Below are 22,709 nucleotides of genomic sequence, written 5' to 3' on the forward strand. Positions count from 1 at the left end.
AACAAACATAGAGAAGATAGTGGATATGAAAACAAAGAAAGCAATAGATAGAAAAAAGAATGTATTTATTTAAATATGATAGAGTATATTTTAGGATAAATTTTACAGACAATTTATGTAGATGTGGTTTTTACTATTATCCTTTTTTTTAAATAGTTTTTAATATTACCCTATTACAACAGGACAAGACAAGTGAGTTGAAAAGTGTAAATTGAGAGAATTATCGCATTAAAAAAAAACATATCAAGAAAGTGAGTGATTGAGCTTCTTATTCAGCAGCAACAAAAACAACACACATTGAACAGTATCTAAATTTTATCCTATATTTTATATCATTTAAAAATGATAGAGTATATTCTATTTTGTTGAATATTTATTTTTCTTCTTCATTTATATAAAAAAATATTTTTTGGGTAAAAAATTTAGAAATAATAACTTCCATTCCAATATGTTTCACGGGGCTGTGATAGAGTGAAATTCTCTATCAAGCTAAATTCTTAATTTCTAACATAAAAAGGAAAAAATAAATAAAGAAGAAAAATAATTACATCAATTTTGTGGTTACTTTCATTAACAGCCAAAACAATACAATTTATATTAAGAAAGGAAGTAGTAACCCTAGAACTAAGGTTGACTATACATGAGATTCCATCCAACTTAGTGAAATTATCTAGAAATTAGAAACAAGTATTAAACTATGTAAAATTAACTAGAAAATAGTATTTAACTATGCTAAATAATAGAACCTGGTCGACATTAAAATGTTTCTTACAAAGATAATTCCTTAAGCAACTGGGTTTTGATTATTTTTGTTTTGGGCCTTATAATAGAACCTGGTCGACATTAAAAATGCAATGATGGTCAAAAATGAATAAATATAAATATATATATATAAACAAAAAGAAGATAAAAAGGCATTTTGGATTTGCATCATCAAACTTGGGCTTTGTTACTGTTAGAGACCCTTGAGCGGAGTAAAGTAACTCCTCCTCGGAACCAGAATCAGAGGGAAACAAAATGGAGGAGATGCAACAACTTCTCAGCATGGGCTTCCCGGAGGAGTTAGCCGCTCAAGCTCTAGCTGCCACCGGCGGCAAGTCCACTGTCAAAGCCACCGAATGGATCCTCACTCACCACAAATCCAACAACAACAACAACAACCCTTCACCACCACCACCCTCTTCCTCCTCCTCCTCCTCCTTTCAGCCCAAACTCGACCATTTCTTCCATTCCCATTCCCAATCACAACCCACCCCCGACCCACAACCAGAACAACCAACCAAACGCCTCAAGCTATCAGTATCACCTTCCCAACCCCAACCCCAACCCCAACCCCAACCCAAGCCTTCCTTCTTCTTCAAGCCTCCGAACCACCACAAACCCACCACCCACATTCACGAACCCTTATACGAACGCTTGCGTCCCCGAACCTTAGACGAAGTGGTGGGTCAGGACCATCTCCTCGCACCCACTTCCCTTCTCCGTTCCGCAACCCAACGCAACCGCTTACCTTCCATTCTCCTATGGGGTCCCCCCGGCACCGGTAAGACCACTATCGCCAGAGCTATTGTCAATTCAACTGCTTCCCCTAATTGCTATCGCTTTGTCTCCTTATCTGCTGTTACTAGCGGCGTCAAAGATGTCAGGGACGCTGTTGATGAAGCCAGAAAACTCAGGCTCAAAAACCATAACCAAAACCAAACTACTGTTCTCTTCGTCGATGAGGTTCACAGGTTCAACAAGTCTCAGCAGGACTCTTTCTTACCCGTCATTGAAGATGGCAGCATTGTCTTCGTTGGTGCCACCACTGAGAATCCTTCTTTCCATTTGATCACGCCTCTGTTGTCTCGGTGCCGCGTCCTTACATTAAACCCTCTTAAACCCCACCACCTTGCTCTGCTTCTCAGCAGGGCTGTCAATGATACTGATAAAGGGTTGGTGAAAAGCCTCGGATTTGAAGCTAATGTGAGTGTGGGCGAGGATGCGGTTAGTTTTATAGGAAACAACTGTGATGGGGATGCCCGGGTGGCCTTGAATGTCTTGGAGATTGCTGCAGTTACAGCGGCTGCACGAGCACAGCAATGTAAACAGAAGGAGGAAGAAGAAGGGGTGGAGGAGCTTCAGACAAGTGAGGAAAACAAGGTTGTTGTTGTTGAGGTTACCGTTGATGATGCAAAGGAGGCGCTTCAATGCAAGCACCTTGCTTATGATAAGGCAGGGGAAGAGCACTATAATCTGATCAGCGCGCTGCACAAGTCTATGAGGGGAGGTGATGCAAATGCGGCGATTTACTGGTTAGCGAGAATGTTGCAAGGGGGTGAAGAGCCTCTTTACATTGCACGCAGGCTCATTAGGTTTGCAAGTGAGGATGTTGGTTTGGCCGATCCATTGGCTCTTAATCAGGCTGTTTCCTGCTACCAAGCTTGCCACTTTATAGGAATGCCAGAGTGCAATGTGATCCTTGCACAGTGTGTTGCTTACTTGGCCTTGGCACCGAAATCCATCGCAGTTTATCGAGCAATCGGAGCAGCTCAGAATGTAGTGAAGGAATCAGTTGGACAGAATGAGGGGGTGCCTCTTCATCTCAGGAATGCACCCACCAAATTGATGAAGGATATTGGGTATGGGAAGGGATACATATACACTCCTGATAACCCCTCCGCAACGCAGAGCTATTTACCACCCTCGCTTCAAGGTTACAAGTTCCTCGACTGGCCTGACAGGAAACCCTCTGATAGGTAAAAATGCTCTATCAAGATTAGTGTGTATGCCATTTTGTTCTTTGGCTTTTTTGGGAGAAAGGTAGGGGCACAGACAGTTTTCATGTGCCAATTTTGTTTTGTTTAACTAGGACTCATGGAATTTTTGTTTGATGGTTGATGGAATGAGTACACTACAATTAAATGGATGTAAGAAATTATAGCTGCTCAATCAGCTCAGAACAAATGGACATTTGATTGAAAAAAACTGCTTTTGTTTTGTAATACAAGAAGGTACTTGCGAAATAACGCTTGGCACAGCACATTGCGGACAAACAACAGTCTAGAAATGTCATTCTCCTCATTTCAAGCATTACACAGTTGAAAATTGCAAACTTGTGATTTACAATCCACCTAGTAGAAGCTAACAGTTGTGACTCATCTAAACAATTACTTGATATACACCGAAAAAAATAAACAAGCTCCCTTATTATTAAAAAGCTGGCAAATGCAAATTGGGTGGACACCTGATAAATTAAATCCATTCTTTCGGGTTAATGCACGCATCTAAGAGTTTCCATTCTTCGCTCCCTTCTTCTGGTTTCTGCACTCAAAATGATATCAATATTTCAGTGGAATTTCATAAATGGAAGATTAGATGTATCTAACATTCATCTTGTTTAGAATAAAGAAGAAGATTCACAAAACCGTACATGATCATATTCCCATCGAGAAGTCAGTGGGAGAGAAACAAGAATACTCTCTATTCTCCCTCCAGTTTTTAGTCCAAATGTTGTACCCCTATCATACACCTGTAGCATAAAAACCGTTAGACATCACAAATTTAAACCTGATTTGAAAAATAGGGCAGCAAAACATTGTTGTTCTAAAAGCTAGCTAGGTTGAAGAGTGTACCAAATTGAATTCAACGTATCGTCCCCTTCGCAGTTGCTGCCATGCTTTCTGATGATCTGTGAAGGGTGTATCCTTCCTTTTCTCTATAATAGGTATATAAGAAGGAACAACAGAATTTGCACATTCTGCAAGCAACCATAATATGACAGACATGAAGTTGAAAGAACTAATAAATGTCTTTACGGCGAGAAACTATCAAATTTTACATAGACAAGCCATTACCAGTAGCAAAGGAAAGAAGCATCTCTTGATCATAGTCATTCAAATCATCAAAAAATATTCCTCCAAGCCCTCTCCTTTCACCTCGATGCTGAACACAGAATTAAGGGCAAAGTAAGAAAAAACAAATCAACAATGGCGACCGCTGTATTTAAACATGACAGATGGAACCCATGATCCGTTTAGTTACATGTTTTACTGACTAAACTGGTATGTTCTAAAATGGGAGAAGTGAGAGAACTGAGCATGACAACTGACAAACAAGAGATTACAAACATGTACATTAAGGTCAAATTTGTAAGCCCAGTGTTGTGAATGAGGTCCTGCCCCATATGCCTTCATTTACATTATTTATGGGCTTACAAATCAAATGAACTTTGTACTCTTGCAGGCATAATGCATACAAAAGATCAACCTACGTCAGACACCACCAAGCTATTCATGTTTCATAGTAATGCTCATCAGGTCAGACTTCAAAGTAATCTCAGTTGCAAGTTTGCCTCAAGATATACGTTTCAGACTTTTTATCACTTATTATCCTCCTCACAACACTACTACAAATGTCCTGAATACTAACTATATCATGTTATCAGTCACATATACTAAATGTGATCTCCACCCACCATCACAAACCACTTCATGCTTGCCTCTTGCTGCCCTTGCATCACAAATCTACTCCCCACTCCATCATTTCATACTGACCAACAGTCATCTCCGTTACCCATTTCATACTAAAAAGTTCCATTACATGAAAAAGGATGAAGAAAAATACCTTGATATAAAAGTAATCATCGCACCACTTCTTGAATCGGGGGTAGAAGGTAGGATCAAACTTGTCACAAGCCTGTTTTTGAATCTACAATAGAAGCATGATAGATGTACACTTAGTAAAACACTAACTCTTGAACACATAAAATATCATATCAATATTCTAGAGATAAAATTTAAACTGAATCATTTGCCATAACATCAAGTTCCTTTAATTATAGAATTCTCAAGCAGTTGCAGAAACCTTTTACAGAAACAACATCAAGAGAATGATCTCTGTTTAACATTTCTATGCCTCTCATTTTAAAGGAATCAAGCAACCTAAATTAAATTCAAGAAGACCTACCTGAAACTTCAAAATTATATTAAAAATACTCACATTGACATAAGTACCAAGACAACAAAGTGAGTTGAAATTTTAAAACAAAGAAGATTATTTTTATTCCTTTACAAAAGAAGGCCATTGTTGATTCTAAACCAAAAATGTAAGTGTTTAGCACACATACTGAATGGAAGTGTTTAACATCCTCCTCAAAAATGTAAGCAGGAGTCAAGTCAGTTCCCCCACCAAACCACCACTGCTTAGGTGCTCCAGGAGCATCTGCGGAATGCAACAGCATGATATCAAAAAAGGACTCAACAATTTTATACATTTATGTTGACATACCTCTGCTAATCTTTATTGGAAGATACTTTTCCACATTGTTTTCTGTTTTAAATTTTTACTACTATAGGTATTCACTTAAGTTTATCTAGTACAAGTGCTTTATGATGAATTCGAATTTACTAAATGATGCTTTCCACTCCATATACAAGTAGCACTACGATTCAGTTCCTGCATATACAACTTAGAAACTTGGTGCTTTCATTGAATCAAGCTTTTAGTAAATAAGCTTGAAATCTAATCAACTTAACAGAATGAAGTTGATTAGCCAAGTTGTTGCAGAGGATAGCATGGCATTAGGCATTTGCTTAAAATGATGAAGAGCAAAAGGCATTGATCCATTACCTTTAGGAGCATCAGTTTCAAAATAGCGATAGTTGAAATGCATGGTAGGGGCAAATGGGTTCTTGGGATGCAAAACCTGAACAGAAAGACATTGAAGACAGAGCTATTAGACCCCAAATAACATTGTTGAGGAAGAAAAGAAAAGCACAGAAATGCATTGAACACTGACTGAGCTGATTCCAGCTGCAAAGAAGGGAACAGGACCAGGCTTCTCATCAGGAGATGCAGCAGCACCTTTGGCAGCACGATACGCATCAGGAGGCATGACACCATAAACAACAGAGACATTAACCCCAGCCTTCTCCCAAACAGCACCATCTTGAAGAACCCTGCTAATGCCGCCGCCACCACCTGGCCTCGACCAAACATCCTCCTTGAACTTCGCCCCGCCGTCAGCAGCCTCAATAGCATCACACACGCTGTCCTGAGCTTCCCTTATCATCTTCTCAAAGCGCGCCCTCACCGAGGAAGACGAAGAAAGTGCCTCAGCAGTATCACCACCTCTGAGAAAGGTTTCGGGTCGTTCCGCTTCTGGGGTCTCTTTCTCAATCGAAACGCCAGCTCTGACAGCCCCTTTGCTCCCCAAGCTAGTCATGGTTTTGGTTTGAATTAGAGGGTTCCAGCGCCGTTTGGAGAGCAATTTGGCGGTGGGAGAAGAAGTGGAAGAAGTGGAGGTGAAGAAGGGAATGGCGTAGGAAGGAGGTGAGACAATGGTAGCACAAGACGGCATTATATTATAAAATAGCAGCAGCAGTAGCAGAGAGATTTGATTCGAAAGAAAGAAGCAAGCAATGAGGTGAGTGATTGAAGAGTTACAGAGAGAGAGAGATATATAGAAACAAACAAAGAGGCTTTGGATTGAAATGATAAGGTGTTTGTTTCTTCGCTTCAGTTCAGAATTACTTTTGTCTTTTGGTTTATATGAATCAATGAATCAACATATAGTACTGTTACTGTATCATCCTAATTCTAGCAGCGCCAGCCAAATGGCAGATAGCCTTTCCGATTCCATGCTACGCCCACAGAAACCCAAGTCAAAAGTGCACTAACCATTAGATCAAACCAATATTTATATTTATCAATCAAGGATTCAATCTCAACTACTCGATAAGCAAATGGTTTTATTTTAAGAAATGAATAATAAATTACTTATACAACACATCTTCTTGATTTACATAGATTTTTTATAACTTTTTAGCAGTAAAGAATATTTTATTGAGAGAAGAGAGTACCAACTAAATAGGGAACAAAATCATCTTATATAAAATTCCCGATTTGAAAAGGTCCTCCAGAGTATTACAAGTAATATTAGTTGATTTTAAAGACATGGAATTGACCCCTTTGAAGTATTTTGATGAATTCAAACTTTAAAATAATAAGATCATGTGTAAAAACAAAACTCAGACTAAAATTTGATTAGTCATGTAGGATATCTACTAGGTCGTAGCGGATGCACGATACAAGGGGCAACAAATGCAGTGTTGGTGGGTGGCGGGACACCACAGGCGGCACCGTGGTGGAATTGGTGAGTAAGAAGAATGAGGGGGCAACTGAGGGAGAGGGGTAGAGGCGAGAGTTAGGAAGAGAGTGAATTGATGGTCAAGGGGGCAGTTATGGTAGTAAAAGGGGCGGCGGAAGTGGAGAGTTTGAGAGTTAGGGAATATGAGGGGCAAAAAAAGGGGTGGATTTAGTGCTCAGGGGCGGCAAAGGGGCATATCTTGTGGTGGAGGGGCAATGAGGCAAAACAAGGACTGGGGGTGAAAGGTAGAGGTAATTTGTTACCTCTTTTATCTATTGATGTACCTCTAGTTGTTTTTGTTCGACAAAACTTTATTTAACCTTAAGAACTATCATAAGTAGTATTAGTTGAGTTCTGTTCTGGTGCTCAGTAAACAACTCATTTCTCCCTAATTACCGGCTTTCTTAAAACTTGGGCTCACCTCCACTCTTCTCGTTTAACACCTCATAATAGGCCCTCATCGAGCAAATGGCCTTGTACTGAATCGAACCAACACCATTTATCATAACATTCACCTCGAAGCCCCTCACAATTTCCAAACATGACACAACCATTTGTATGCCGCGGAAACAACAACTTAATCTAGCCAAATTTCTTGTCACTTTAGTGCTTAGTTGGCAAATTTGAGTCACACATTAACAAATTTGACTAAAAAAGTCAAAACATATACATGCAGCTAATAATATTTAAGGATCCAATTGCATTTCAGAGTTTTCATCAAATCGAAGCATGATCTTATATTATGCTAAATCACATATTTAAGTAATGTGGGAAAAAAATCACCTTCAATATCTAAATAAATTCACTCAATTCCTTCTTTTGTGTAATCCTCTTGTTCCATCTTAAAAATATGATGCATCAAATCATAGACATGACATTGCATGTTAAGAAAAAAGTTAGAGTTGAAGTTGTCAAATATATAAAAAAAAAAAACTAAAGTGTTGCTCAACTTTTCATTTGTAGAAATTAATACAAAATTTCTCAAAAGTATGAGCTTGAGGTTATATTATTTACTTTTACTAAGTTACCAAATAAAAGCAAGGCCTGTATTACTATTTTCTCCTACACTTCTGTATTTTTCTCCCATAAACTCAGTTGCATCTTAGAAAATACAGCCTTTTTTTTCTTGGTAGCCTACTTATAAAAGCAAATTGGGCTTGTCTGGGCCAAAATTTCCTTACAGAGTGAGTCCTGACTTCTGGCCCATATCTCACTTAGTGTCTCCCTCTCCCCCTCTTGTCGGTTCATGAGTCATCATAATCATAATTCATAACTAATTTCCATTTCCATCTGCTACGTTCAGTTTCAGTTGAGATCTCATCTCCAATCTCCAATCTCCATTGCCATGCCACATTCCACGGTGAGCTCATCCTTCTCCTTTCTCCATTTTCACAATACAATATTGATTCATTGCACACTTTATTCTCCTTTTTTATACATTGTTCATGATCGCTGTTTTACATTGATTCCCTTTGCCATTCTCATTTGTTTGTTTATCCCATACGCATGTCTTGTGATCTGATCATTCTCGCATATTCTTTAGCCTACATTTAATTTTATATCTTTGGATGCCATCTCATTTTGAAATATTGTTATTCTGTTGTAGATTTGACGTTGAATGCTTCGTTAGACTCATAGCTTAATTTCCCCAAACATCTACTCTGCGCAAATGGAGATCCCTTTGATCTGCTGGGTTTGCATTTCCCTCATTGTCTTTGTTCAATTTAGCAATGCTTTTTATCTTCCTGGAAGTTACATGCACACTTACTCAAATGGAGATCCCATATATGCCAAGGTTAATTCCTTGACTTCCATTGAAACTGAGCTTCCCTTCAGCTACTACAGCCTCCCTTATTGCCAACCCCTTGGCGGGATTAAGAAAAGTGCTGAGAATCTCGGCGAACTCCTTATGGGTGACCAGATTGATAACTCCCCTTACCTTTTCCACATGAATGTCAATCAGTCTGTCTACCTCTGCACTACACCCCCCTTGAACGAGAACGAGGTCAAGCTACTCAAACAGCGAACTCACGATCTCTATCAAGTAAATATGATCCTTGACAATCTGCCTGTCATGAGATTTGCCACTCAAAATGGGGTTAAAATCCAGTGGACCGGCTTCCCCGTCGGGTACACCCCACCTGATGGCAGTGCGGATTACATCATCAACCACCTCAAGTTTACAGTCTTGGTTCATGAGTATGAAGGAAGTGGTGTTGAAATCATCGGGACCGGCGAGGAGGGTATGGGTGTGATTTCTGAAGCTGACAAGAATAAGGCATCTGGATATGAAATTGTTGGCTTTCATGTTGTCCCTTGTAGTGTTAAACGCGATCCCGAAGCCATGACAAAGCTCCACACGTATGATGAAATGTCTAGAACAAGCTGCCCAGCTGAGCTTGACAAGTACCAAGCGGTTAGGGAACAAGAGAGGATATCATTTACATATGAAGTTGAATTTGTTAGAAGTGATATAAGATGGCCGTCGCGTTGGGATGCTTATTTAAAGATGGAGGGTGCACGAGTACATTGGTTCTCAATCCTGAATTCACTTATGGTGATCTTTTTCCTAGCTGGTATTGTTTTTGTCATTTTCTTAAGAACTGTGAGAAGGGACTTGACAAGGTATGAGGAAATGGACAAAGAGACACAGGCTCAGATGAATGAGGAGCTTTCTGGATGGAAGCTTGTTGTGGGTGATGTATTTAGGGAGCCTGATTGCTCAAAGCTTCTCTGTGTGATGGTTGGGGATGGAGTTCAGATTCTTGGAATGGCAGCTGTTACTATTGTTTTCGCCGCCCTTGGTTTCATGTCACCTGCTTCACGGGGAATGCTACTAACGGGGATGATAATTTTATATCTTTTCCTCGGAAGTGCTGCAGGATATGTCAGTGTACGTCTCTGGAGCACCATTAAGGGAACTTCAGAAGGGTGGAGGTCAATTTCCTGGTTTGCCGCATGCTTTTTTCCTGGAATTGCGTTTGTTATTCTAACAGGACTGAATTTTATTCTCTGGAGCAGCAAAAGTACTGGTGCTATTCCTATTTCCTTGTATTTTGAGTTGATCTTCCTGTGGTTCTGCATTTCAGTGCCACTTACCCTCATTGGAGGATTTATGGGGACAAAAGCTCCACAAATTGAATTTCCTGTGCGAACTAATCAGATTCCAAGGGAAATTCCAACACGTAAATACCCATCATGGCTTCTTGTTCTTGGTGCTGGAACTCTTCCGTTTGGAACCCTTTTCATTGAGCTTTTCTTTATCCTTTCCAGTATTTGGCTTGGGAGGTTCTATTATGTCTTTGGCTTCTTGTCGATTGTTCTTCTATTGCTGATTATTGTTTGTGCTGAAGTGTCAGTGGTCCTCACATATATGCATCTTTGTGTGGAAGATTGGCGGTGGTGGTGGAAGGCATTCTTTGCATCAGGCTCCGTTGCTCTTTATGTCTTCTTATACTCCATTAACTACTTGGTTTTCGACCTGCAGAGTTTGAGTGGACCTATCTCTGCTATACTTTATCTTGGCTATTCGCTGCTCATGGCAATTGCAATCATGTTGTCAACCGGGACCATTGGCTTCCTTATGTCATTCTACTTTGTGCATTATTTGTTCTCATCAGTGAAGATAGATTGAGGCTCTCTTTGCTATCTATCAACAAAGCAAAAGGCACTCTGGAAGAGGATTTTTTCTCAATTGGTATAACTTAATTCTTTTTGTAGCTTGATTTCTTTATAGCATATTAAGTGGATAAACAGATACTGATCTGCAGTTTGTTCCCCTTCTATCTGTATTCTGTAAGTGGTTTAAAATTTAAACATTTAACTAGTGTTTGATATCATTTTGTTTCATGTACTTTAGTCTAATCAAGTTGCTTGAGGAAGTTGTAATTGCTCAGACTGTCTCATCCCTTATTCACTTAAACACTGATTAAAAAAAATTAAATGGTTACTTTTAGATTTCTACATGATTTCTATTTTCTACTGTGCTTCTTGGTATTTAAATCTATCTTAATAAGGTTAGTGACATTTTCATTAACGGTATTCTGCTACCTCAATTGCAGACTGCTTGTAACACAGTATATATTCGTCCCGATGTGTAAAATATTGAATAATGCAACAAAAATGAATAGCAGTTTTTGGAAATATATGTTTAAAGAAAACTTGGAAGCTAATCCATCAGTCAGTCTTAGTCTGAGACAAAAATGGATCCTGTAATATAGTATGCCAAACTACACTAAAAAAATTTTGAGTAAATATTTTTCTACTCAAAGTTGGGTGGATTCATGTAACTTTGGTGATGACATGCTAGCTTTTGATGATTAGTAGTCTGCATAATTTGTATAGATAAGGATTACACCAAGAGAAAAGCTACACATGTTTCTCTCAACAAGTTATTCATAAAAGCCTAAAGCTGATAACACATGAGAAAAATATGCCAGCTAGTTATTGTTTAACATCACACATTATATTGGGATGGGAACTCCATTCCAATCTTCAAGACATTCCAGAAGTGGGTCAACAATCCTTGCTTGTCTCACGGCTGTAAATACTTTTTCAAAGTCCTCATCTGGTGAGATAGTCTTATCTCCGGTCAGCAACCCTGTCCCTAATTCTTCCCTTACAAACTTGTACAGCGGGTATGACCTACATTCCTTAATTCTGTTTGGAATTGCTGGATTGCCCTTCTCATAAGCCAACCTTGCACTTTCAACTTCCTTCGGGAAGAGATTCTTCAGTTCATCCTCAAAAGCTCCAATCTTGTCAAAGATTGTCAAGCTCACATTCTTGTCATTAATGGCACTAATGTGTGCTTGCTCATAAAGTACCTGCTTTAGTTTCGGCATCAGTGGGTACATGACGTTGGATGGATCATCAATGTAGGAGAATACATATTCTCTCTCAACCACTTTGAGTAAATCTTTCTCACAAAATCGAAATGGGTTGATTTCTTCTTTGTCTTCTATGGATAATGTCTTCTTTGCAACCGTGCTTATGGTATTCCTGACCGTGTTCTTAAAAATTTCTTCCAAATGCCTCAAGTCAATAGCTTGGCAGAGTGCAACCAAGTATGTGGAAGACATGAGCTTCAATATCTCAACGGCTTCGACGGTTTTCCATGCAGAAATTAAGCCCAAAGAGTTCACATCTTGGTTGTGCTGTTCAGCACTCTGCACGTGGCTCGTTACCGGATTTGCTAAATATTGGAGTTCTGAACAATAAGCAGCCATGGCAACTTCAGATGCCTTAAAACCATAATCCAGACTTGGGTTTCTACCAGCTGAGAGATTTGATGGCAAACCATTATTATACAAGTCATTCACTAGCTCGGTAAATTGGGCAAAGATGAGTTTGCCAATTGAAGCAACAGCTAAACGTACATTATCCATGGCAACTCCAATTGGGGTGCCTTGGAAATTACCCCCATTCAAAACCTTATTCCCAGTGACATCAATCAAAGGATTGTCATTCACTGAATTTATCTCCCTTTCAATCGATTTGGTCGAATAACGGATGACTTCAATCTGTGGACCAAGCCATTGAGGAGAAGTTTGAAGAGCATAGCGATCTTTCCTAGGCTTCTGCGATGGATCTGCTTGCTGCAGTTTAGCATATTTGATATACGAGCTTCCATCTAAAATATGTTCCATAATAGCAGCAGCCTCAATTTGACCTGGATGGTACTTGAGCTTGTGTATAAGATGGTGCGTAAATTCTGGCTTCCCCTGCATGACTTCAGCAAAAACTGCTGATAGAACTACTGACAATAAAGCTAATATGTTTGTCTCAAAAAGTACCACAGCAGCTACGCCAGATCCAACGGCTGTGCCATTTACAAGGGCAACGCCTTCCTTGGGATTCAGCTCAAAGAACCCAGAATTCAGACCTGCTAAATTGAAAGCTTCCTTAGCATTGAGGGACTCTCCAGAGGGTCCAACAGCTTTGGAGTTTCGCCTACCAATTAGCAATGCAACAATGTAGGACAGAGGAATAAGATCACCAGAAGCCGTGACTGTACCACGTAATGGCAAGACAGGGGTGACATTATGGTTGAGGAGTTTGGTGATAGCTTCTAAGATTTCAAATCTAATACCGGAATACCCTTGAAGAAGGGTATTAACCCTCACAAGCATAGCTGCTCTGGTTGCTGACTGGGGCAGTGTATGAGATAACTCAGCTCCAAAGCCAAATATAGCGCAGTTCAAAAACCTTAGGAAGGAAAAATGGTTCAGCCAACATAATATTTAGTATGTAGTCTATGAAATTGCGGATTATGATCCTCTCATGTCATATTACATTGTATCATGAAACTTGATGTGTTTTTTTCTCTTCATAAATGTCTATAAGTTGTCACTCACTCATTTAATAGGTATGAAGAGAGAGTTAACATCAAATTTTAACATGACACTATTATGTAAAATTTTGACATGAAGGATCATGTAGCATATCAAAGCAATATGTTATCTATAATGCAGAGTGGAACCTCACCTAACCATCTCTTTCTGAAGAGCCAAGCCTTGGTTGGTTTGTCTGTTGGAGGCAGCACCAAAGCCAGTGGTGACTCCATAAATGGCAGTACCTTTGTTAACGTTTTCCATAATCCACTCGCAGCTGGCCTCAACTCCTGCCCTTGCTGTCTCTGAGAGGCCAACCTTAACTTGTAAGTTATGGTTAGCAACAGCAGCTACCTGGGATATAGTTAGTGTCTCCCCCCCACCTAGACATATCACTGGCTTCCGGTAATCTGCCACCATGCGTTTCACTTCGTCAAAGTAGCTACCCTTGAGTGAATTTGCCGCAGATTCCCAGTTCAGAGGGTCTGTGTCACTCACACTTTGGTTAGCTTTCTGGGTCGCCATGTTCATACACTATCACCAGATCAGGTTGTAGAGAAACAATGGCTTTTTAAGCTTAAATAGAGGGTGGCGCTTCACTGATTGGTTGGTGAGTAATGGGTAGGAGCAACACAGCACGAGCAGAGGAGAATTTGTGTATGGGTAGGTGCTTGACTTTTGGCCGGGTCAATCTTGGCAGGCTACATTGATCCTAGAATACCGGAAAAAATAATGAGTTAATATAGTATAATCTGACACCTGAAAATGTCATCTTGTGCCTTTCTGTACTTGTCGGGCAAGCATGAATGTTTTAAAACTTCTTAAGACTATCCACAATGGTTTCAATATTCAACACCACTTTTTCTCTTCCCAACACTCCACATCACCTTCTCTTTCCAGTTCAACACTTCATTCAACTTTTACCCACTCCAATGGTTTTTCATTCAACACCCTACCCCCTACCCCACCACTTTTATTTCATATTTTGATTTAATTTTATATTTTTCGTTTTATGATTTCATAAAATTAAAATTTACGATAAAAATTAAATTAAATAAACTATTATCGATTTAATTTAACTTAATTTTTTTTATTTAAATTAAATTAAATTAACGTAATATTTTTTTAACGTAAATTAAATTAAAAACTTAACAATTTAATATTTTTTAAATAAAATATACACAATAATTTATTTTATTTTATTAACTTCAAATGGAAGAAAAGAAACTAAGCACACAATAATACATTTTATTTGCTTAACTTAAAATGCAAGACAACAAACTAAACACACAACACACAAATAACGTAATTAGTACGATACAAAGCATATTTAATCATCATACATTCCAAACTTTGCCCAGATGTGCTTCACTAGATCTGCTTGTAGTTGGTGATGGACATTTGGATCACGGAACTCGGATCTAGCACGCACGTGATCCGCAAAAGCGGGTAACACCTCGGTCGAGTATGGTTGCGGTGTACTAGATTCACTTCCCTCAGCTTGCTCAAAATCGGTCCAGCGTTGAGCATATGTATCTCGTTCATCCTCAACAATCATATTATGTAATATGATGCATGACCTCATGATGATACCCAAATCAGTTATGTCCCAGAAGCGAGCTGGTTCACGGATGATTTTAAAACGAGCTTGAAGCACTCCAAATGCACGTTCGATGTCCTTCCGACATCCCTCCTGATGTTTTGCAAAGCACTTATCGGGTTCAGTTTGAGGAAGTCTAATAGACTTGACAAAAGTTGGATAAGAAGGGTAGATACCATCAGCTAGATAGTATGCCATATTATAGGGACGTTGGTTCACGATGAAATTCACACGTGGAGCGTTTCCCTGTTCCAATTCATCAAACACTGGTGACCGGTCTAGAACGTTTATATCGTTCAAGGTTCCCGGACATCCAAAAAAGGCATGCCAGATCCAAAGATCAGGAGATGCAACTGCTTCAAGAATAACTGTGGTGGTTCCCTTATCCCCTCTAGCAAATTGACCTTCCCATGCTTTAGGACAATTTTTCCACTCCCAGTGCATGCAGTCAATACTCCCGATCATGCCTGGGAACCCCCGCATTTCACTAACCTGTAGTATTCTTTGCAGGTCCTCTTGGGTTGGTGCTCTCATGTACTCTTGCTCATACAATCGTATGATTCCTTTACAGAATCTACGTACACACTCCAATGCTGTAGTCTCTCCTATTTTGATGTACTCGTCGACTGCATCTGCTGCCACACCATTGGCTAACATTCGCATTGCTGTGGTGCATTTTGCTAAGGGCGATATACCTTCTTTCTTCGCTGCATCGACTCGCTGGGTGAAGTAGCTATCACTACTTGAAAGGTCCGCAACGATTCGAAGGAACACATGTTTTTGCATCCGGTACCGGCGACGGAATATTCCATCGTCGTATGTAGGCTCATTGGCAAAGTAGTCGTCAATTAGCCTTTGGTTTGCCCCTGCATGATCTCTACTGAGATATTTTCTACCACGAGGTGCGCTACCCTCCAATATTAGATTTCTACGCTCCCTAAAGTGGTTGAGTACATAAGTGTCTTCTCTCTTGCTTTTTTCAAGGTAAGCTTCGAGATCAAACTCTGGTGGATCCATTTTTTGTGAAATTTGAAGTAGATGGGAAGAGATGGGAAAAGATGGGAAGTAGATGGGAAGAGATGGGAAGTAGATGGGAAGTATATGGGAAGAGATGGGAAGAGATACATTGAATGGTGGATCTATGAGTCCATATATATAGATAACTTGAATGGTGGACATTGACGGATTCGAAATAATATGAACTATAGTTAATTATCGGATAAGGACTAGATTCGAATTGAGTGATGCATATTCAAACTCGGTAACCCATACATTAAAGCCACTGACAACACCGACAAATTATTAAAGTAAACAGTACAGACTTGACAAAACACTGACAAATTATTAAAGCAAACACTACAGACTCGACAACACTGACAAATTATTAAAGCAAACACTACAGACTTGACACCACATGAAAAATAATAAATCAAACACTACAGAAAATTAATTTCCAAAGAGCTCTTGGGACAACCGCTTCAACAGCTCTTTCTTGTGGTCACTGAGATGCTCCTCTTCACTTAACTTTAGAAATAATTCCATTTTCTTAGCTTCAGTCTCCTCTTTCCTCAATCTATTAGTCTCTTGTTGCATCGCCGCCATCTGCTTCAATTGTTCAACCTCTATCTCCTTGACTTGTTTGTATGCAGTCCAATCTTTCTCCATCGCCTCCAAGGCAGCTGTTGTGCTCTTCTTTTTACCCTTTTTTTTAGCTGCATCCCTACCCATTGGACGGGGAATCGATCCTATAGAGTTTGAGCCACATGCATCACTCTCGCGAGATCTCTTAGATCCACTACTTCCTGAGCCAACACTTCCTCCTGCTTGACTACTGTAACGTGGTTGATCGCGGAGAGCCTCCCATTCTGCCATCAAATTAAATTGACCCTTCTTCCCATCTGCGTATAATTCTTGCGCTTGGGTCAAAATATCATTCTCCGACCAACCGCTTCGTTGCATACGCTTAGCGCCTTCATAAGCGCCAATCCATTTATTTATTTGCTTGCTCATATAATTATAACGGTTTCGGCATGCATTTCCATCCCGCGGAGGATTGAATGAGCAATGTTGATTACAATACTCAACAATTTGACCCCAAAATGTTTCTCCTTTTTGGTTTCTCCCGACAACACTGTTTGTTCCATATTTAAGCCACCCACTAATTAACACCTTATTTTGATCAGTGTTTCATGCTGGTAAGTGACTTCTCCTGCTCGTAGGAGTTGAATCCTCTTCATTTGGAGTGGCTTCATTACCAGCTGTCATGCCAGTAAGATTCATTTGTGTTGAAAACTCGGGAAATTCAGGTGCACCATCATTAGACGACGGTGTTGGAGATGGATATCTGAACATAGATCCATGATGGGGATGAGGACGTTGGTTGAGAAATTGAGTTGGATCTTGAAAATTGTTGTGATTTTGGTAGTTGGATTGATTTGGATCTTGATAATTGTTGTGATTTTGGTAGTTGGAAATTTGATTTGGATGTTGATAAATGTTGGGATTTTGGTAGTTGGGAAACTGATTTGGATGTTGATAATTGTTGGAAATTTGGTTGTTGGGAAACTGATTTGGATGTTGATAATTGTTGGAAATTTGGTTGTTGGGAAACTGATTTGGATGTTGATAATTGTTGGGAAACTGATTTGGATGTTGATAATTGTTGGGAATTTGGTTAGAAGAATTCTGGGTGTTGAAATGGTAGTTGTTGGGATCCATTTCAAAGCAAAAGGGATAGTTGAAAGATAATAAGATGAATAAGATGATGGAAAACTTGGTTTTTTTTCTGTGTCCAAATCAAACGAACCAAGTCTCTATTTATAGAGAAAAAAAAATCATGAATTTTGGTAATTTTTTTATATTTTTTAAAATTTTTTTTGAATGAAATAATTGAGTTGGAAAGATTAGGATAAAAGAAAATCGCCCGGACGAATTAAAACGCGACATGCGTCAGCCATCAGAACATATCTCTCTCCTCTGACGCGTGGCACGCACGCGCCTGTCGGTGCCCAACCGACGCGTGCCACGCGTCCCACCACCGCAGTCCCTGGGTCCCACAGCCTGCCATTTCTGCAGGTCACGCGTCTTGTTGGCGCGTGTGTGGCACGCGCCTGGCATTCGCCAACCAGGCGCTGCCACGTGTCACCGCACTCAGGTTTAAGCTGTGTTGAAAATTTTCAACACCTCTCTCCTCCTTTCAACTTTCAACACTGTAACACCCCGATTTCGGTGGCGTCACTTTCGTAACCAAAAGAAATACTTAATGCGGAAAACGTGAATTATTTTTTTTCGATAATAAAATGAAAGACTGAAGGTAAATAAACTTCTCGACAAAAGGTAAAAGAGAACTAATATACATCTACGTAAATATATACATGCCCACACTAGTACCAGCCACATCGCGAGTAACCTCAAGCGACGGGTGACAGAAGAAAGTAACGCCCGAAGGCAAAAGTACAAACCAAAAGAAAAGTCAAGTGTCCGCAACACTATCCCTCAAAATGAGAATGAGTTAGCCCAGATGGCCTAAAACAAGACCTCTTAGTCCAACCAACTCTCTGTGATTTCCGTAAAGAGAACCCCAAGAAAAGCTAAAGGTCGGGGACCTACCCTGCCCAAAACGAAAGACTGAACATCAGAGCCAAGACGCTACTCCTACACTAATCCCAACTATGCATCCCCAAGATCGTCGTCTGAATCTAAATCCAAGACGACTATGTCGATGACTGCATCGGTCTCCACAGTTGGTCGAGCGGGTTCTGCACCCGATCCCAAGTCTATAGCAGCCGCGACAGTGGGTGAACTAGTGCCTGAAGAAGTCCCTCCCACAGGCACCTCCTCCGAGGGGTAGACGTCGTCCGAAGGCGACGGTGGTGGTGGCACTCCCAGTCCAGGTCCGCAGTGTACACCCGGTGGCAAGTTGAAGCTGATAGTGTAGTGCCTCCAAACTCTGTGCGTCAGGCTTGGTATCCGGTCAATGCGATCCTCCATTATTCGCCCCGAATAGATAGCTCGGTGGCCAGCGGGGTCGACCACCCATGAGCCCGGGGTGTCTTGGTCCAACATCTCAAACCTGGTCCCCCCCGAAGGGACGACCGTCTCGTACCAGTCCGCCATACTCAACTGACAATGGCGTAGTCCGCCCAAACACACACAGAAGACGCGAGGGTCAACTCCAAAGAATTATATAAATAATAAAACCAGATATATAGGGTAATAATTATTTAGCCTCTCAGGCTCATACGTCTAGGGATAACATCCTAGGGTTGCATATATCACAATGAATATAAAGATCATAATAACAATTAGCATGCCTCAAGTAGGATAAACAGGTACCAATCACACTCAGCAACTAAGTCAGCATGTATGTTGCATGAAATGCAATGCTGGGTAACAAAATGCATTCCGGAAGAAGGATGGACACCATCGAGTCAGCCCTAACACCGGCCAAAGTGGGACCATTCCGCTCGGGCGTCTCTTACACCACACAAAAGTAGTCAGATCAGCAGTGAACCCGTAGGTCTGCCATTCCGTCTGCTACTGAGGACCACCGTAGTGTCCTAAATATGGAAATCCGGGTCTTATGACCATTTTGGAATCCACCGAGGTCCGGTAATCCGCCGTGTATTAACCTCAAAATGAGTGCATGAATGCAAGTGATTAGCCAAACAACGTCTCCGACCTCACTCGACACGTCGTCACGTGTTCTAGCTAACTTATTGTCTCTAAAAAAACCTACCCTAAGGCAAACGTCGATTCTGCGACAAAATGAATTAATCAAAAAGAAGAAGAATGTACTTTGGAACTCATGGTTCCCGGCTAAACTTTAGATAGCCAATCAATAAACTGCTCATCGAGCGAAAAGGTACCGAAGTACTTGGAAACTTATAGTCTCCGGCTAAACTTTAGATAGCCAAACATTAAACTGCTCATCGAGCGAAAAGAGTATCAACATACTCGAAAACTTGTTAGTTCCTCAAAACTTGGACTCGACGACGCTTCTCGTATTTCCCAAACTAATATTCAGGCTCTAAGCTCTTATCTAAGATTATTATTATTGTTCAAAGTATTTAGAAGTTGATTAATGTCTTATGAGTTTTTCCGTGATGAAATAGTTTTCATTTTAATCTTATAATACTTCCTAAGAGTTTTCAGAGATCCCATAATCTCAAATAATTCCCTGAGAAGGTCTCGATCCATTAAAACATAACAAGGTCCGAACTCCGTTCGTCCTTTAAAACTCTCTCAAAATCTCATAAAAATTCGGCATGACTTGCCCGTAATCCTCACTTTCCAGAAACATAGGCACGAGTGGAATAGCATCAATGAAACAGCTCAACCAATAGGCATAAACAGCATATTCCAACACATCCTAAGTTAACCATGTAGCACATAGCATGTGAATCATTTAGCACACAATATCATGGCATCAAGTACTCAACAAGTTCGGCCGAAGCCTCAGAAATCATTTCAGACATTTAGCAATTAGGTGCATAACACATAAATCAAGTCGAATTTCATCGACACCTAAAGCATTATCTAGTAATTCAGAGAGTAGCCCTCACTTGTAACTCCTCCAGCGTTTTCCTCACAACCTCCTTCACGTTCCTCGCCTTGATCTCCAGGAAACTCCTCAAAAGAACCTTAAGCCAAAATCACAGAAATCAACACATTGAGTCAGAAACTCAGCAAGCAATAAGTCCTAGGGTTACACGGTACATTACAAACTCTGTGGTACGACAATCTAACGCGTTAAGACAAGTTTTCGAAAAAGTCGGATTTCCTCCCCCCTTGGTATAGCTCTCGGCCACTTTCCTTAATTGGGAGGGTCGATTTTTCTTCGATCAAACTTGGTTCCTAGGTTAACATACGCCGTAACTAAGACGGTTCTAAGCTCGGAAAAATTTTCGGATCGAAAACTGATATAGGGGTAGTTTGGTCATTATTTTTAGCTCAAAATTTCAAAATTGGATTTTTGAAAAACAGATTGGATGGAGACGTCCACAACGACGTTTATGACGACAAATCCTACTAGCACTAAGCCAAGTCGATAGATTAGAGCTTAAAGGTTGCGACTTTACCGAAAAATGGGTATTTAAGGTAGAAATTGATCCCGGCGGCATTTCGTCGACATTTGACAAAATCTAATCCGCAGAACACGCTCAGGAGCATGCAGGGAAGAAGTTTAGACACTGAAATCAAGCTATTTGGACAATTTTACAAAAAGCTCCAAACTTTGAGCTCAGAAAAACATAGAAAAAGTCGACAGATCTGACGATCAGAAGTGAGATATAGTTTACCTACCTCAAGGTCTTCGATTAGCAACGATCGGTGAAGAAAACGGGCAAAGATTCGCGAAAATCCGGATCCTCTCTTTCTCTCTAGCTGCTCACGGTTTTTGGGGGAGGGAATGGGTGATTTTTTGCAAAAAATCTAATTTTCAAGCTATTTATAGGTTTTGGAAAAAGCGGAAAAATGATTTTTTTGCGATTCCGATTTTTCCTGCGCGTTCCTCTGCGCATTCTAAGATAGGTTCTGGCGACAGAATTCCAGAACTCAAAACAGGATTCTTGGAATTAAACCAAAAGATCCAAAATCGGCATAAGTCGGTGTAAGTCGGTTTATCCCGAAAAACTACTTTTTGCAGTGATCGTCGGATGAGAAAACTTCCTTCTGAAGAAAGATTAGGAATGACGAGAGAAATAGGGGAACGCGGGTGGAATCTTCATTTGCAGCTCCCAATAGAAAAAGTCTTCATCGTCTGTCGATCTTAGGTTTCTCGAACTATCAGGGATTCTGTTTCGGCAAACTTCCGAGAATTGGAATTTGACGTTCGTACTTTCCAGAATTTCGCATCGAAATAATTGTTTAAGGACGGAAAAGAGAAGTTCTAACATTTCTCTGAGGATTTTTGGAATTAGTTTCCATCGTGTCCCTAAGCGTAAATTAACTATTCACTAATACCTTTGACCTAGGATTAAGCGTATGTTAGTCGTGCTATAACTCTTATCGGTTTTTCGATAAATTCTTGGACTTTTCCTGAACCTTTTTCCTTCCCAAATTTATCTTAATCAAATAAACTCTTTTATTTTATTCACTTATCCAAAGCGTTAAAACTTGGGCCTTACAAACACCACATTTCAACACCATTAATCACCCATTTCAACATTCAACTCCCCCCTTTACACACCATTGCTGATAGTCTAACAAGTTAATTTTATTGCAGTGAAATGCTGGTGCGAAACACTAAATATTTATACAAGTGAGAAAATTTCAAACTTTTATGGTGCGCAAAGTGATGACACTATTAAGGAAATCGTCATGAATAATACGAGACCAATGACTAGCTCATATGTTGTCTTCCCTAAATCACTCACACTTTCGAGTTGGGTTGTCTAAATGACCCAAGAAAAGTTTGGGTTAAATAACTCATCATCCAATCACATTGAAGATAAGTAAGTTGGAATTTCTATATTTTAATTATTAATTTATTTTGAACTCACTTATCTCCAATGTAATTGGATAATGAGTTATTTAACTCAAACTTCCTCCTGATTCATTAAGACAACACTTTGGATATAGTCTAAACATGTTCTTAAAGCTCATAGTCAATTGTTGTTGGGCGATTTCTATCGTGTTTCGTTTTTAA

The 22,709-nt window shown here is 40.0% G+C and overlaps 4 protein-coding genes across 4 annotated transcripts; 2 read left to right on the top strand and 2 right to left on the bottom strand.

Moving 5' to 3' along the window:
• Nucleotides 1-913: 913 nt before the first annotated feature.
• LOC130732861 (uncharacterized) lies at nt 914-2,946 on the top strand. Its single transcript, XM_057584861.1, has one exon. The coding sequence runs from the start codon at nt 1,018-1,020 to the stop codon at nt 2,740-2,742; it is 1,725 nt and encodes a 574-aa protein (XP_057440844.1). The 5' UTR covers nt 914-1,017; the 3' UTR covers nt 2,743-2,946.
• Nucleotides 2,937-6,608, bottom strand: LOC130732862 (oxygen-dependent coproporphyrinogen-III oxidase, chloroplastic). Its single transcript, XM_057584862.1, has 8 exons — nt 5,780-6,608; nt 5,611-5,686; nt 5,108-5,202; nt 4,606-4,689; nt 3,837-3,924; nt 3,615-3,739; nt 3,413-3,511; nt 2,937-3,303 (listed from the first exon to the last, which is right to left on the bottom strand). The coding sequence occupies exons 1-8, from the start codon at nt 6,338-6,340 to the stop codon at nt 3,235-3,237; spliced, it is 1,197 nt and encodes a 398-aa protein (XP_057440845.1). The 5' UTR covers nt 6,341-6,608; the 3' UTR covers nt 2,937-3,234.
• Nucleotides 6,609-8,359: 1,751 nt separating this feature from the next.
• Nucleotides 8,360-11,024, top strand: LOC130732863 (transmembrane 9 superfamily member 12-like). Its single transcript, XM_057584863.1, has 2 exons — nt 8,360-8,489; nt 8,736-11,024. The coding sequence occupies exon 2, from the start codon at nt 8,799-8,801 to the stop codon at nt 10,761-10,763; it is 1,965 nt and encodes a 654-aa protein (XP_057440846.1). The 5' UTR covers nt 8,360-8,489; nt 8,736-8,798; the 3' UTR covers nt 10,764-11,024.
• A 415-nt stretch (nt 11,025-11,439) lies between these two features.
• Nucleotides 11,440-14,159, bottom strand: LOC130732864 (phenylalanine ammonia-lyase class 3-like). The gene is made up of 2 exons (XM_057584865.1): nt 13,616-14,159; nt 11,440-13,336 (listed from the first exon to the last, which is right to left on the bottom strand). Exons 1-2 carry the CDS (start codon nt 13,990-13,992, stop codon nt 11,593-11,595), a joined length of 2,121 nt encoding a protein of 706 aa, XP_057440848.1. The 5' UTR covers nt 13,993-14,159; the 3' UTR covers nt 11,440-11,592.
• Between the last annotated feature and the right edge of the window lie 8,550 nt (nt 14,160-22,709).

Source organism: Lotus japonicus, chromosome 1 (genome assembly GCF_012489685.1).
Source record: "Lotus japonicus ecotype B-129 chromosome 1, LjGifu_v1.2".
Classification (NCBI taxonomy): domain Eukaryota; kingdom Viridiplantae; phylum Streptophyta; class Magnoliopsida; order Fabales; family Fabaceae; genus Lotus; species Lotus japonicus.